This window comes from Coregonus lavaretus (genome assembly GCF_964263955.1).
Source record: "Coregonus lavaretus genome assembly, chromosome: 25".
Lineage (NCBI taxonomy): Eukaryota > Metazoa > Chordata > Actinopteri > Salmoniformes > Salmonidae > Coregonus > Coregonus lavaretus.
This window is the reverse complement of record NC_140012.1, coordinates 37,864,308-37,878,284: the sequence shown is the minus strand read 5'-3', so window position 1 is coordinate 37,878,284 and position 13,977 is coordinate 37,864,308. Positions and strand designations below refer to the sequence as shown.

The 13,977-nt window shown below is 40.5% G+C and overlaps 1 protein-coding gene across 1 annotated transcript; it reads right to left on the bottom strand.

Moving 5' to 3' along the window:
- Positions 1-1,821: 1,821 nt before the first annotated feature.
- gclc (glutamate-cysteine ligase, catalytic subunit) lies at positions 1,822-13,123 on the bottom strand. The gene is made up of 16 exons (XM_084142121.1): positions 12,489-13,123; positions 10,627-10,739; positions 9,663-9,845; positions 9,446-9,559; positions 8,158-8,216; positions 7,666-7,802; positions 5,859-5,933; positions 5,550-5,666; positions 5,132-5,270; positions 4,762-4,874; positions 4,522-4,614; positions 4,231-4,335; positions 4,012-4,093; positions 3,794-3,903; positions 3,412-3,532; positions 1,822-2,622 (listed from the first exon to the last, which is right to left on the bottom strand). Exons 1-16 carry the CDS (start codon positions 12,636-12,638, stop codon positions 2,441-2,443), a joined length of 1,893 nt encoding a protein of 630 aa, XP_083998247.1. The 5' UTR covers positions 12,639-13,123; the 3' UTR covers positions 1,822-2,440.
- Between the last annotated feature and the right edge of the window lie 854 nt (positions 13,124-13,977).

Sequence of the window (13,977 nt, the reverse complement as noted above, 5' to 3'; positions counted from 1 at the left end):
TAATACATTGTGCATGACACTTTTCATCCAGAATCAAGGGAATTTTCCTATGATTACATTTTGCCTAGGCTACAGACACCCGGTATGTGCATTGTAGTTAGGAGTCTGGACAAGATTACTCGTGAGGTTTTATTCGTAGCCTATAGTATAGGCGACATGCTGGATTTATAAAAAGTGACAAGAAAATGTGCCCAATAGACTCTGCCCCAATGCGGCGTTCACGTCCAAGCTATGAAATTCGGAAATTTCCGACTTGCTAACTGGTTGAACGCGGGCACGTGTAGAACTACAACCTGCGCCATGTTCAGTTGCCAAACGTTCTTGAACGTTGCAGATAGAAATCCCATGAATAGAGCCTATGTGTTTCCTTATTATTGTCAGAGACGCATGTTTGATATATATTATAGCCTATTTCTATCTGAACGTTCCAAAACGTTCAATCCTGCTGAACGTGCCCCAGTTAGCAAGTCGGTTAGCAAGCCGATGTCACCCCATTCATTTCTCATCAGTGGAGAGACCAATCAAATCAGTGCATCACTCACAACCAGTTCGTAAGTAAGTTAGCAAGCCGATGTCACCCCATTCATTTCTCGTCAGTGGAGACCAATCAAATCACTGCATCACTCACATGGCTACGCAGAGCAGAGCTCAGTGACCTGTGTTATGATACTGGTGGTTTTTCGAGACTGATGGTTTGTACGGTTGTGGATACTAGTACAGCGCCATCTAGTTGTCGCGTCGGGGATACGGTGTTGACAACCGTAGCATTTCAGCTAAGCCTAACCCTTTTCCTAACCTTAACCTTATTCTCCTAACCTGCTACGTTAATGATCTTAACCTGCCAAGTTAATTCTCCTCACCTACTATGTAAACAAACACCCAGTCTCAACAAACCATCAGTATCACCACACTGGTATGTTATCCTATAGTGAGGCAGAATGTCAAACTCTAGTGTGTAGGCAACTAAACATTAATAGATTTTTCTTTTCAAACTGTATGTTATATATATATATATATATATATGTGGCTTATACACATCAAATGTACAACTGTCCAATTGCTGCAAGACAACCATAGCCTAGCTAGCCTACTCTGTGGAGACTTCAAAGCCTGAAAAAAGTTTGAACCGCTTGCCTTACAAAACATGTCAGCATCTTTTACAATTTTGGCAAGGAAAAATATGGCCTTGGTCAGATGGTGATAAAGTTGAACATTGGCACAATGCTAGGAGGACTTGCTTAACAAGACGAATCCATTTAATAGGTAGGCACTTTGACACTATTCAAGTGTAGGCCTACATTTTTAGGGCTTGGAACACCATCAGTTCTTTACATTCACTGTGATTTGTCATATATGCAAGGTTCCCTTGAAGGTACTATGTCAATCACAGGTGTCAAACTCATTCCACGGAGGGCCGAGTGTCGGCAGGATTTTGCTCCACTCTTGTACTTGATTGATGAATTAAGGTCTCTAAATTAGTAAGGAACTCCCCACACCTGGATGTCTAGGTCTTAATTTAAAGGAAAAAACTAAAACCCGCAGACACTAGGCCCTCCATGGAATGACTTTGACACCCCTGATGTAAAATGGACAGACTATATTCTTAATATGTTAATCTATCGTCAAAGAGTTTTTAGTTGATAAGATTGGCATAAAGCTCCAAATAAACACATCATCTCCATATTGTCCATTTGGCCACATAGCAGTAATATACATTATGTTCATGTCCCTGGCGCCCTCTAGTGGATTAAAGGTCTCACTCTACATTGAGCATATTAGCCAGAGATAACATAGAACCATGTAACCAAGCCAAATACTATGCTTAGTCAGTGCTGTACACAGATTTATTAATTGAGACATAACATTCCAATCAAATGTTTACATTCACCTGCACTTCAATGCAAGACTACTTTTTTTTAAAGATTCTACTATGTCATCACAGCAAATCAAAGACTTTAATTTCACACTTCTTGCATGAAAGGCCTAATAATTTCTGACAGAATGCAGATATACCGCATTCGAGAAATGAAATAACTCTTGTTAAATGTTTGTAGATCAAAGTTCAGTATTTACAGTAGACTTAAAGATTAAAATGAATCTAGTGTACAACTTTAGTGTTCGCAGCATTTACATAATTTCACACTCACAGTCAGACTTTGTTACCATGAACACAGGATATCAAATTACATATCCAATTGCTATTACACATCCGATTGAATTGAATTTGCCGCCTATTAAAATAATTGTCGAATTGTACAAATCTGATACAGTATATACACAAATGCAATACACCCGCTTGACCATCCAAATGCACACGTGCAATTCTATATTCTCCATTAAAAGTGAATTTGTTTAGACCACTTTGTCCAGACAGATATTTGGTCTTCCTTCTCATGATGGACAACACATTCATTCATTGATTACAGCTGTGACAGTAAGTTCATTTGCCCCGATTGACTGGGTCGCCAATAAGTTCTGGGCATCGCTCTTCTCCTTTTGTGATGCTGTCACACTTGCGGAGTAGGTCGTAGTTAATTCTGTCAGTTATGACGCTGTCTTGCTTGTATTGGGGGTGCTTGTCCACAAACTCCCTCATCCATTTAGCCATGGTCATCAGTTCACCTACATCAGCAACAAGAACAAAGTGAGCAAAACGTGTTGTTGTTGATAATTAAGATGTTACACCACTAACATATAAACAAGTGCCTATTTGGCATTTATAACCCTGTATACATTAACAATTTCATGTGGCCTAATGTGGCTTCAGTTCAGATTCAACACTGTAAAGCACTAAGGCTGTGTTTAGACAGGCAGCCCAATTCTACACTTTTTTATTTTTTTCACTAAATTGCTCATTTGACCAATCAGATCTGCTCTGAAAAAGATATGTGAAAAGATCTGATGTGATTGGTCCAAAAATCCATTAGCGAAAAATAAAGTTCAGAATTGGGCTGCCTTTCTCAAAGCAGCCAAGAGTTATCAAACCTTGTTGACACTGTCAGGGAGCAACATGTGCCTTCTACTATTGGAATGCCGCATGCTTTTGCTAAGCTCCACCAATGATGTGGAAAGCCCATGGGCCACACCAATACCCCACAAAACCCTGTTACCTAACCCAGCGTCAAATTGTCATTGTTTATTTGCTCATTCTAAACTGGGTGGTTCGAGCCCTGAATGCTGATTGGCTGAAAGCCGTGGTGTATCAGACCGTATACCACAGATACGACAAAACATTTATTTTTATTGCTCTAATTATGTTGGTAACCAGTTTATAATAGCAATAAGGCACCTCGGGGGTTTGTGGTAAATGGCCAATAGAACACGGCTAAGGGCTGTATCCAGGCACTCTGCGTTGCGTCGTGCGTATTGGCCATATACCACACCTCCTTGGGCCTTATTGCCTAAATATACCTGAGGCGCGTCTCTTGATGAGCTTCAGGTAGTTTAGGATGGTGCATCTTGTATCGACGTCCACCTCCATGTTTTCCAGGTAGCAGTTGAGGATCGGTATCAACCCTTGAAAAACTCCTTCCTAAATGATAAGAAACAACAACTTATGGTTTAAAGTCAAGAGTGCAGGAGAAATATATATTCAATGATAACTATTATTAAAAGAGATTGAACGGGATCTTAAGCACTTACAAATTCATTACATATTGTACAAATTGGAATTCGTAACATATATCATACGATATGCATTTTTTTTTGCAGGACGTTACATATCATACAAAATGGATGACGTACTACTGGCTGAAATTACCCAAAACCATAATAACGCATCTTTAATAAGCACCTTTCCGTTGATGATTGTGTCAATGCTCATCAGTGTGTACTCATTGTCACCCTCACTGTCCAAGCCATTCTGGGCAGCCGATGAGGAGCTATCGAGGGCAGGGTTGCAGCCTATGGGAGGACACAAGAGAAGATTTAGCATCAACCTGTTCAGACATTTTGCCAAAACGCTCCCTGACCAGGTTTCAAAACACTGGAATCTGATTCGTATCCTCTCACCTTTATAGATGTCCTTCCGGAAATAAAACATGCCCTCTTGGACTGCATTTCTTTTCTGGGCAACTTTCATGTTTTCATCAACCTTTTGAAAGACAAAACAGAATACTTAATGTTATGACCCTACATGTATCATGACCCTACATGTACTAGAACTTAACTTAATGGAATTTCCTAAAATTCAGCAAATGAAATGTATATCAGAAGAACAGCTGTTCTCACCTTTGACAAAGGGATGAGAAAGTCCAGTTTATAGGACAGTATAACCCGGGTGAGCAGCACGATGAAGACAACGTAAGCAGAGTTTTCAAAATCAGTAAGTTGCACCTGGAACAAAAGAAAACATGCACTGAATATTTCTACTCTACAAACATTGTCCAAAAACAGGTTAAGACACAGTACATGTAAATCATGTTGCAAGTATTTACTTAAACAATGAGTGTGTTTCAGGTAAACAAATATCCAAATGATATTCAATATTTTTTGTCAATAGAGTTGTAAGGCTTACGCTACCTCCATGGGGCGGAACTCAACTCGCCATCCGATGTCCGAGTTTGGAGGAGGTGGTTTGAACCTCATGGTCTGCCAGTTGGTTGACTGCAGATTCTACAAGACAGACAGAAAAGACGAAAGAGAAATTAGATTATATCAACTAAAATGCCTCCTTATAAAATCTAAATCACAAGTATTGGTCTAGTTCGCATACAGTCATGTAGTCACTATAAGTCAGTCTAGTATAGTATTATTTTTTACCTCAAAGTGATCAGACACATTTTCATCATCCAGGTGGATTTTCTCCTCAAAGAGTGACAGCGGATCCCGGATGAAGAGATGGGCTACGTGTTGGGCCAGCAGCTTGTCGATCCCTACAAAAACAGATTCTGATCACTTCTCTATAGAAGGTTTTACGATTAAAATATGAATAACCACATTGTTAACAAACGGTTGTACAAACAGTTTTATTGCTTGAAAAATACATCAAAAGTTACTTTTCTTTTGTAAGATTATTTCACTATTCATCTTGAAAGTATTTTTCACCAATCACCTGTCCTTCACCATATTCTATTGTTTCTATACACCATGTAGTATCAAATATTTATGTTATTGTTACAAAGTGCTTTACCTGCATCCAGCAGCTGTTTGTTGATCTCCTCGTCTATTGTCAGATCTATGTCATTGTACCTTTCGCCACAGCTGGAGAGGTAGCTGTCGATTGAATCATATCTTGATTTCAAGATTCGAAATTTGTTGGTTTTCAAAGGCTGCAAAGAAAACACATTTTCATGCTCGTTGAAAGACAAGTCTGAAAATCCTCTGACATATCAAGGAACAAAGAAGACAAATAACTGAAAACCTGCTCTGACTAACATTACAATTGAACACCAGGAAATCAGAGAAATTAATAATGCCTGTCTGAGCCTGACACTATCCAAGCGTTACATTCAACCCGCTGAAGCAACTAGCAACAAGCGAGTGGGCCTTGTTTGGCTGGGTCATGTTCCTTTCATTAGGAGCCAGTTTTTCCTGATTAATCTGCTCACCTCCAGCCCCCTCTCTTCCCCGGTCCTGTCATCCACCGATGCAGAAATAACTCCCCAGCGACAATCAATGTCTGACACATAGCCTCTGTAGAAAGGCGATGCAGCACTGAGGGCCATCTGTAAACAGATCAGCAGTTAGCTTTCCAGTTTCCACCACACAAAAGGCACTCAAAACAACCAAAGCATTATTGAATACTGTAAGGATTCAAAGATGTGGTTAAACAAAGCTGTTTATGACACCTTAGATTTTTTCCAATTACTATTTTGAGGCAATTAATACTTTCTGTATGTTTTCTAAGCATATCTTACCATTATGGGGCAGAATGTTGCTAGTTGGTCATAAAGGTACCTCGCCTCTTCAATGCTGCATGCTTGGAATGTCACCTGGAAAAACATCATAAAAAGGGTTAAAGTTAATTTAAGGATTACTCAACCTGCCTACAGTGAGGGAAAAAAGTATTTGATCCCCTGCTGATTTTGTACGTTTGCCCAATGACAAAGACATGATCAGTCTATAATTTTAATGGTAGGTTTATTTGAACAGTGAGAGACAGAAAAACGCATGTCAAAAATGTTATAAATTGATTTGCATATTAATGAGGGAAATAAGTATTTGACCCCTCTGCAAAACATGACTTAGTACTTGGTGGCAAAACCCTTGTTGGCAATCACAGAGGTCAGACGTTTCTTGTAGTTGGCCACCAGGTTTGCACACATCTCAGGAGGGATTTTGTCCCACTCCTCTTTGCAGATCTTCTCCAAGTCATTAAGGTTTCGAGCCTGACGTTTGGCAACTCGAACCTTCAGCTCCCTCCACAGATTTTCTATGGGATTAAGGTCTGGAGACTGGCTAGGCCACTCCAGGACCTTAATGCGCTTCTTCTTGAGCCACTCCTTTGTTGCCTTAGCCGTGTGTTTTGGGTCATTGTCATGCTGGAATACCCAGCCACGACCCATTTTCAATGCCCATGCCCAGGACGGTACATGGCACCGTCCTGTCCCCTTAGCAGAAAAACACCCCCAAAGCATAATGTTTCCACCTCCATGTTTGACGGTGGGGATGGTGTTTTTGGGGTCATAGGCAGCATTCCTCCTCCTCCAAACACGGCGAGTTGAAGTTGATGCCAAAGAGCTCGATTTCGGTCTCATCTGACCACAACACTTTCACCCAGTTCTCCTCTGAATCATTCAGATGTTCATTGGCAAACTTCAGACAGGCCTGTATATGTGCTTTCTTGAGCAGGGGGACCTTGCGGGCGCTGCAGGATTTCAGTCCTTCGCGGCGTAGTGTGTTACCAATAGTTTTCTTGGTGACTATGGTCCCAGCTGCCTTGAGATCATTGACAAGATCCTCCCATGTAGTTCTGGGCTGATTCCTCACCGTTCTCATGATCATTGCAACTCCACGAGGTGAGATCTTGCATGGAGCCCCAGGCCGACGGAGATTGACAGTTCTTTTGTGTTTCTTCCATTTGCGAATAATCGCACCAACTGTTGTCACCTTCTCACTAAGCTGCTTGGCGATGGTCTTGTAGCCCATTCCAGCCTTGTGTAGGTCTACAATCTTGTCCCTGACATCCTTGGAGAGCTCTTTGGTCTTGGCCATGGTGGAGAGTTTGGAATCTGATTGATTGCTTCTGTGGACAGGTGTCTTTATACAGGTAACAAGCTGAGATTAGGAGCACTCCCTTTAAGAGTGTGCTCCTAATCTCAGCTCGTTACCTGTATAAAAGACACCTGGGAGCCAGAAATCTTTATGATTGAGAGGGGGTCAAATACTTATTTCCCTCATTAAAATGCAAATCAATTTATAACATTTTTGACATGCGTGTTTCTGGATTTTTTTGTTGTTATTCTGTCTCTCACTGTTCAAATAAACCTACCATTAAAATTATAGACTGATCATTTCTTTGTCAGTGGGCAAACGTACAAAATCAGCAGGGGATCAAATACTTTTTTCCCCTCACTGTATATAAAACATGTCCATGACTTATAAAAAATATTTCTCTAGTCTAGTAAATAAACACGTAATAAAAAATTAAAAGAACATGCATCTAAAGACAGACAGATAACTCCAGTGTACCAGGTTTATAATCCTATAAAGTGTTGCGTATACCTGAAGACAGCAGTTGCCCATTCCAAATCCCATGGCATCCATGTAGATGTGATCAGGGAGAGCTGCCCTGGCGGCCTCCCCATCATCTTCCGGAAACTTCTCCACAAATGGAGATGGGGTGCACTTGTCTTTGAAGACTAACAAGGAGAAAGAAGCACAAAGGAAAGTAGATAACCATAAGCAAGTCATTTCAACTCATAAAAAATGTTGCAGCAAATTTGGGGCGATGGGTAGCCTAGCGGTTAAGAGCATTGGGCCAGTAACCGAAAGGTCACTTGTTCGAATCTCCGGGCAGACTAGGTGAAATATCTGTTGATGTGCCCTTGAGCAAGGCCCTTAACCCAAATTGCTCCTGTAAGTCGCTCTGGATAAGAGCATCTGCTAAATGACTAAATTGTAAATGTGGCCTAAATTTGACCAGTGAAAATAAAATATTACTAAATGTATTTGACTGAAAGCAAACGGTGAAGACCTGTTTTGATTTAGACTTACTGGGTACATTGATCACCACCTTCTCTCCTCTTCTGTGACGAATGTTTCTGGTCAGGGTGCTGAAAAAACATTCACAACATACTTTGCAAATGAAGAGCTGAAACATGACACAACACAAGGCAGCGACATAACATAGTGCAAACACCTGTGACAAACTTAGTGCCATAGCAACTTATATAGCTCAGTTGGTAGAGCATGGCCAGGATAGTGTGTTGGATACCAGGGACCACCCGTACATAAAAATGTATACACGCATGACTGTAAGTCGCACAACTGAGCAAGAGGACAAATACATTAGAGTGTCTAGTTTGAGAAACAGACCCCTCACAGGTCCTCAACTGGCAGCTTCATTAAATAGTACCCGCAAAACAACAGTCTCAACGTCAACAGTGAAGAGGCGAATCCGGGATGCTGACCTTCTAGGCAGAGTTGCAAAGAAAAAGCCATATCTCAGACAATAAAAGATTAAGATGGGCAGTCTTTTCTTTGCAACTCTGCCTAGAAGATCAGCATCCCGGAGTCGCCTCTTCACTGTTGACGTTGAGACTGGTGTTTTGCGGGTACTATTTAATGAAGCTGCCAGTTGAGGACCTGTGAGGCGTCTGTTTCTCAAACTAGACACTAATATATTTGTCCGCTTGCTCAGTTGTGCACCGGGGCCTCCCACTCCTCTTTCTATTCTGGTTAGAGACAGTTTGCGCTGTTCTGTGAAGGGAGTAGTACACAGCGTTGTACGAGATCTTCAGTTTCTTGGCAATTTCTGGCATGGAATAGCCTTCATTTCTCAGAACAAGAATACACTGACGAGTTTCAGAAGAAAGTTATTTGTTTCTGGCCATTTTGAGCCTGTAATCAAACACACAATTGCTAATGCTCCAGATACTCAACTAGTCTCAAGAAGGCCAGTTTTATTGCTTCTTTCATCAGCACAACAGTTTTCAGCTGTGCTAACATAATTGCAAAAGGGTTTTCCAATGATCAATTAGCCTTTTAAAATGATAAACTTGGATTAGCAAACACAACGTGCCATTGGAACACAGGACTGATGGTTGCTGATAATGGGCCTCTGTACGCCTATGTAGATATTCCATTAAAAATCAGCAGTTTCCAGCTACAATAGCCATTTACAACATTAACAATGACTACACTGTATTTCTGATCAATTTGATGCAATTTTTTTGTCCATTTAAAATAACTTCTTTCAAAAACAAGGACATTTCTATGTGACCCCAAACTTTTGAACAGTAGTGTGTGTATATATATATATATATATAAAATTCAAGTCTACCTGAATCTTGGGTGTCTGTTTATAGCTTCATCCGGGAAGAACAGTGATTTGGACACTCCTTTTTCAACAGGTGTTGGCTTGTATTCTGGCTGTGTGAAGCCTGGACAACCTAACCTAAAACCATTGTTACAAGAATAACAATAATGTTAAAGGTACTATAAATAAAATACAACCGTTTCAAATGATTTAGTGAGTGACAGAATAGGTAGTTAACTACCTTGGGAATGACGTGATGGTGGCAAGTGTTTCATTCTTATTCAGCACAGATGAGGCCTCTCGCCTTCGCTTCCCCATGTTGTCCTCTACTGTGTTGAACTCTGACATCGTCCCACCGTAGGGCTGCCCCGGAGTCCCTTCGATCATGTAGCTGCCATACTCTGGCCTCCAAAGGGTAGGATGGCTACCAGGAAAAACAAAGCATTATATATATAAATAAAGAAATAAAAAAGCCAACTTCCATTTTTAGAAGTCATTGAATAATGTTGTCTAACAAAACAAGCTCCCGGTTCGATAGAGTCCATTGTATTATGCCAGTCTTTCACATTAAAAAGTAAACATGTTGTGCTTTTAAAAAAATCTGATGTGAGCCACTATCTCACCAGAGGGAAAATGCTGTGGGCAATGCATTTGTGCTACAGGGCGCGTGCTCTTCAATATGTGCGCCAGAGAGGCAGTAATGAGGAATGCTACTGCTATACCTACAATTGGCCTGGGTTAAGTCAGCTTCACAGATTTAGAATGTCATGGACAGTTAGCAACCAGACTACCACAGTGAGGCTTGTACAAACACATTCCCATCAAATAGAGATGAAGGCTTTTTAACCCATGTTGAAGGAATTTAGCAGCCCAAGGTAAAGCGGCAGGTTGAATCAATAGTGCATTTGTAAGGGCATAGTTCTAGAAAACAAAAAAATTTTAACTCATGCTGAAGTTGCATACTTGTAAAGTAGCTTTTGCATGAGCAATAAGGGAAGTTCGACTTTTCTTGTATTTTTTTTAATTAAAAAGTTGCAGAACAGGCTAGTGGAACACAGTGTTACGCAGTGACAGGAGCAGTCTTTAGTCCCTGTAGTGTAAGCCACACAAATGAGTTAACATAAGAAAGGCCGTTACATAGCAGACCATTTCACACTCAACACGATAATATGGTCATTTTCTAAACAGATTTAAAGCTGACTTACTTGGGGTTGGTCTTTTCTCCTTTGTCTTGAAGGGTTTCCAAAACTTCCTCACCATTGAGAACAAGACGAACCTTTCCATTTTTCTCATCCATTTCAATCAACATGTACTCCACCTAGAAGGGGAGGAAAAGAAATGTAGCATAATCTGTTTATATTTCAAACCATAAAAACTGTGTGCAAATTCAATGCCTTTCATGTTGAAATCAGTTTGGCCTACTGCATATGTTGACATCTGTGACTGCACCCACTGACTAAAAACAGATGAAAGTAGAATCAAAGCTCATGTTGATTAGTGTTAACATGATGTATCCTAAGCCTATAACAGCACAACTGTAATTGTGACAAACAAGACTGCTAAAAAGACTCCCAACTACCCACATGTTTAGACATGTGTGGCATCAAACATTCTGGCCATTGCTCAATATCACAAGTGCACTGCAATTCAGCTGTCAATGTGTACAAGATGCATAATCAACCCTATAAGATATCACAGCTCAAATTCAGCCTGAATGTTTTTTTGTTGTTGATGTCATTAACATCAGTTCACTTTTGTATATTATTGCACCTGAACCTAGTAACCATTGTGCTGCCGACTAGAAGACACCACAGAGGCCTTCAACATCAATAGGATGGTGTGGCCCAATCGCAATTTTTTTTAAATATTTTCCAATGACAATGCAAGATTATCAGCCATAAGGCTAAACTTGTGTTGTTGTTCATTAGACCAGAATGGAGCAGACCATGTCTACAAACACCACCTTTCTTTCCAATGTGCGTCACTGTGTAGACCCAAAGCCTTGATCCATACTTCCCAAGATCAAAACGGGGAGCCATCACATCCATTCCAATTCATCAATTATGTTTCCTTGACTTTGACTCTGCTACCCTGTAATCCCCCTGTCTGAAAGAGGGATTAATCTATAACAACAACATTCCACATCAAATTGAGGCACACTGAAGGCAGCACAGACAGAAATCACATATTGACTACATCTAGATGCTATGTGCAACTTTTGTTAAACAACCTATCGACGTGCCAGATGCATGTTAAGGGACAACCTTTGTTTAGAAACATATAAAGCTCAGATAAGAAATCTCTCAAAAAGAAAAAATGTCTCAATAGGTGCAAACCTTATGATAAATAATCGTATTTATTCCGTTTTAGGCATTTACTTACCAAACACTTTTTCGATGACAGACATTTGGAAAACTTTTGTATTAAGTATGCATCGGTTCTCATGAAATGTAAACAATTGTATAGATAAGAAAACCTAAACTTTCTCAAGACAAAAATAAAAAGATTTCACATACACCGAATGGATAGGTTGTTGTTTTACGGGGTCAGCCATAGTTGTACGATTCCCCTGGAGCAAATGAGGGTTAAATGCCTTGCTCAAGGGCACAACGAGGTATTCAAACCAGCGAACTTTCGATTACTGGCCCAACGCTCTAACCGCTAGCCTACCTGCCGCTCCTAGCAACAATATAAACGGCTCCATGGCCTAAGTAACTGAATAATACATCAGTTACTGATTAAAAGTTGTCTAAATCTAAAACAGTTATGTAATGGTCAGATGCTTTGAATGGGTTCAATGTTTTATTACAACTACTTGTACTGCATGCACTACTATCCTGACGACAGGATGTAGCCTAACTGAAACACTAGTTACACGCCGTTGCTGCAAATCGGTTACAGTCTTTCATCTGCACAATCCAAGTTGGCACGTTGGCAACATAGTTACAGCCTCACTTCACTGGTGATAGAGCAGACTCACTGACAATGCCATTATTATGGATCACATGTTATTGTTTGTTATGCAAAAATGACGTTATGCAAAGGTTAAGCAATACAACATCCTTACCTCATCGCCCCATAACAAGACATCTTTCTGTCGTTCTTTCACCTTGTTATAGATGTTGAGAAACTGAACAATGCCATGTTTCCTAACATGGTCTGCATACTTTTTGGTTTCTTCCCAGTTGAGCGGTGACCCTTTTGACAGCAAGCCCATATCGCAAGCGTTCGGTACCAACAGCGAGACTGGCGCTTGCTATTTTGTTTAGCTATCTATTAATTTTGCTCGCTAACGTTTTATCCAAGTTCAGCGACGTAGCTACTGACAACAAAACAAAACAGAACTTGAGCCCAACCAACAATGGTCTTGCTATTTAAACTGTAACGCTGGATACTTGTTAGCTAGCCAACAAGGGAGAGGGCATCACACATATCTTGCTATCTATCTAGCTAGCAAGCTATTAAAATGTGCAGCCGATACAATGTCCCACGCGCCAATTATAATGTCAAGGTTGTTCCCCCAGCAATACCTATCTAATTCAGAATAGCACCTACACCTAAATATATTTTTCCGTGATGGAATCACTTCCTTGTAATGAGGACCGGTCAATTCAATCCACTAGCTATGAATCCTCTGTTTCAGAGTGCATCACCCGAGTGAACAACATTTCCTTCCTTGCTCTCTTTACACCCACAGTGACTGAGCACGTGTGACTGTGGGCGCGTCCTCCTCAGACGTTTCGTATGTCTGCCAGATCTTACAACGCCTGGAGAGATATTTTACATATTAGCTAACCACATTATATGTTATAGCAATTTATTTTATTTTTTATTTAACCTTTAACATCATTTATTTAATCTGTAAATCGATGACCTAGTCGATTACGTATCACACAACAGGGAAAAGCAACCAATGTCACAGGCAGAACACGTCATTATGACTCAGCAATATTTCCCTCCTGCCTCAAAACACTAGGCATCCGCCGACTAAACCACTCTACTACTGCCGCGTTCAAAACAACTGGGAACTGGGGGAAAAAACGATCTCCAACTGGGAAAATCTTTTGAATGGTCATCCAACTCGGAATTCCAAGTCGGAAACTCGGGCATCTTTCTAGAGCTCCGACTTTCTGACCTAAAGATCACCAATGTCATTATTTGACCTCTATTATTTCCGAATTCACAGGTGTCTTGATAAGGTGTGTAAAAAAAAAAAAATTTAACGATGACAATGCAAGTGATTGCACTTACTGTGCTGGTCTTTCACCTAGTTTCCCCATCTTTGCCAAACTGGGCATTAAGCCAAAGTCATTGTTTGGCATAATAGAATGAGTAGCCTAGCCTATAGCCCAGTAAGAAATTTGAAAAGATCTCTGTGGCTGACATCATACCGTGCACTTTCACCACCCTGTAAAGTTGTGGGTTTGATTCCCACGGGGGACCAGTATGAAAATGTATGCACTCACTAACTGTAAATCGCTCTGGATAAGAGCGTCTGCTAAATGACTAAAATGTAAGTCAGAGTGGAATTCATGCATTGTGTCGAGATGCCAGCC

Bases quoted from the DNA above. Each gene is read 5' to 3' on its own strand.
- gclc (XM_084142121.1), bottom strand. From the start codon at position 12,638: ATGGGCTTGCTGTCAAAAGGGTCACCGCTCAACTGGGAAGAAACCAAA. The intron at 5,934-7,665 runs GTATACGCAACA...ATGTTTTTCCAG, and splicing joins TGGGCAACTGCTGTCTTCAG to GTGACATTCCAAGCATGCAG. The intron at 4,094-4,230 runs GTGAGAACAGCT...GTCTTTCAAAAG, and splicing joins TTCTCATCCCTTTGTCAAAG to GTTGATGAAAACATGAAAGT.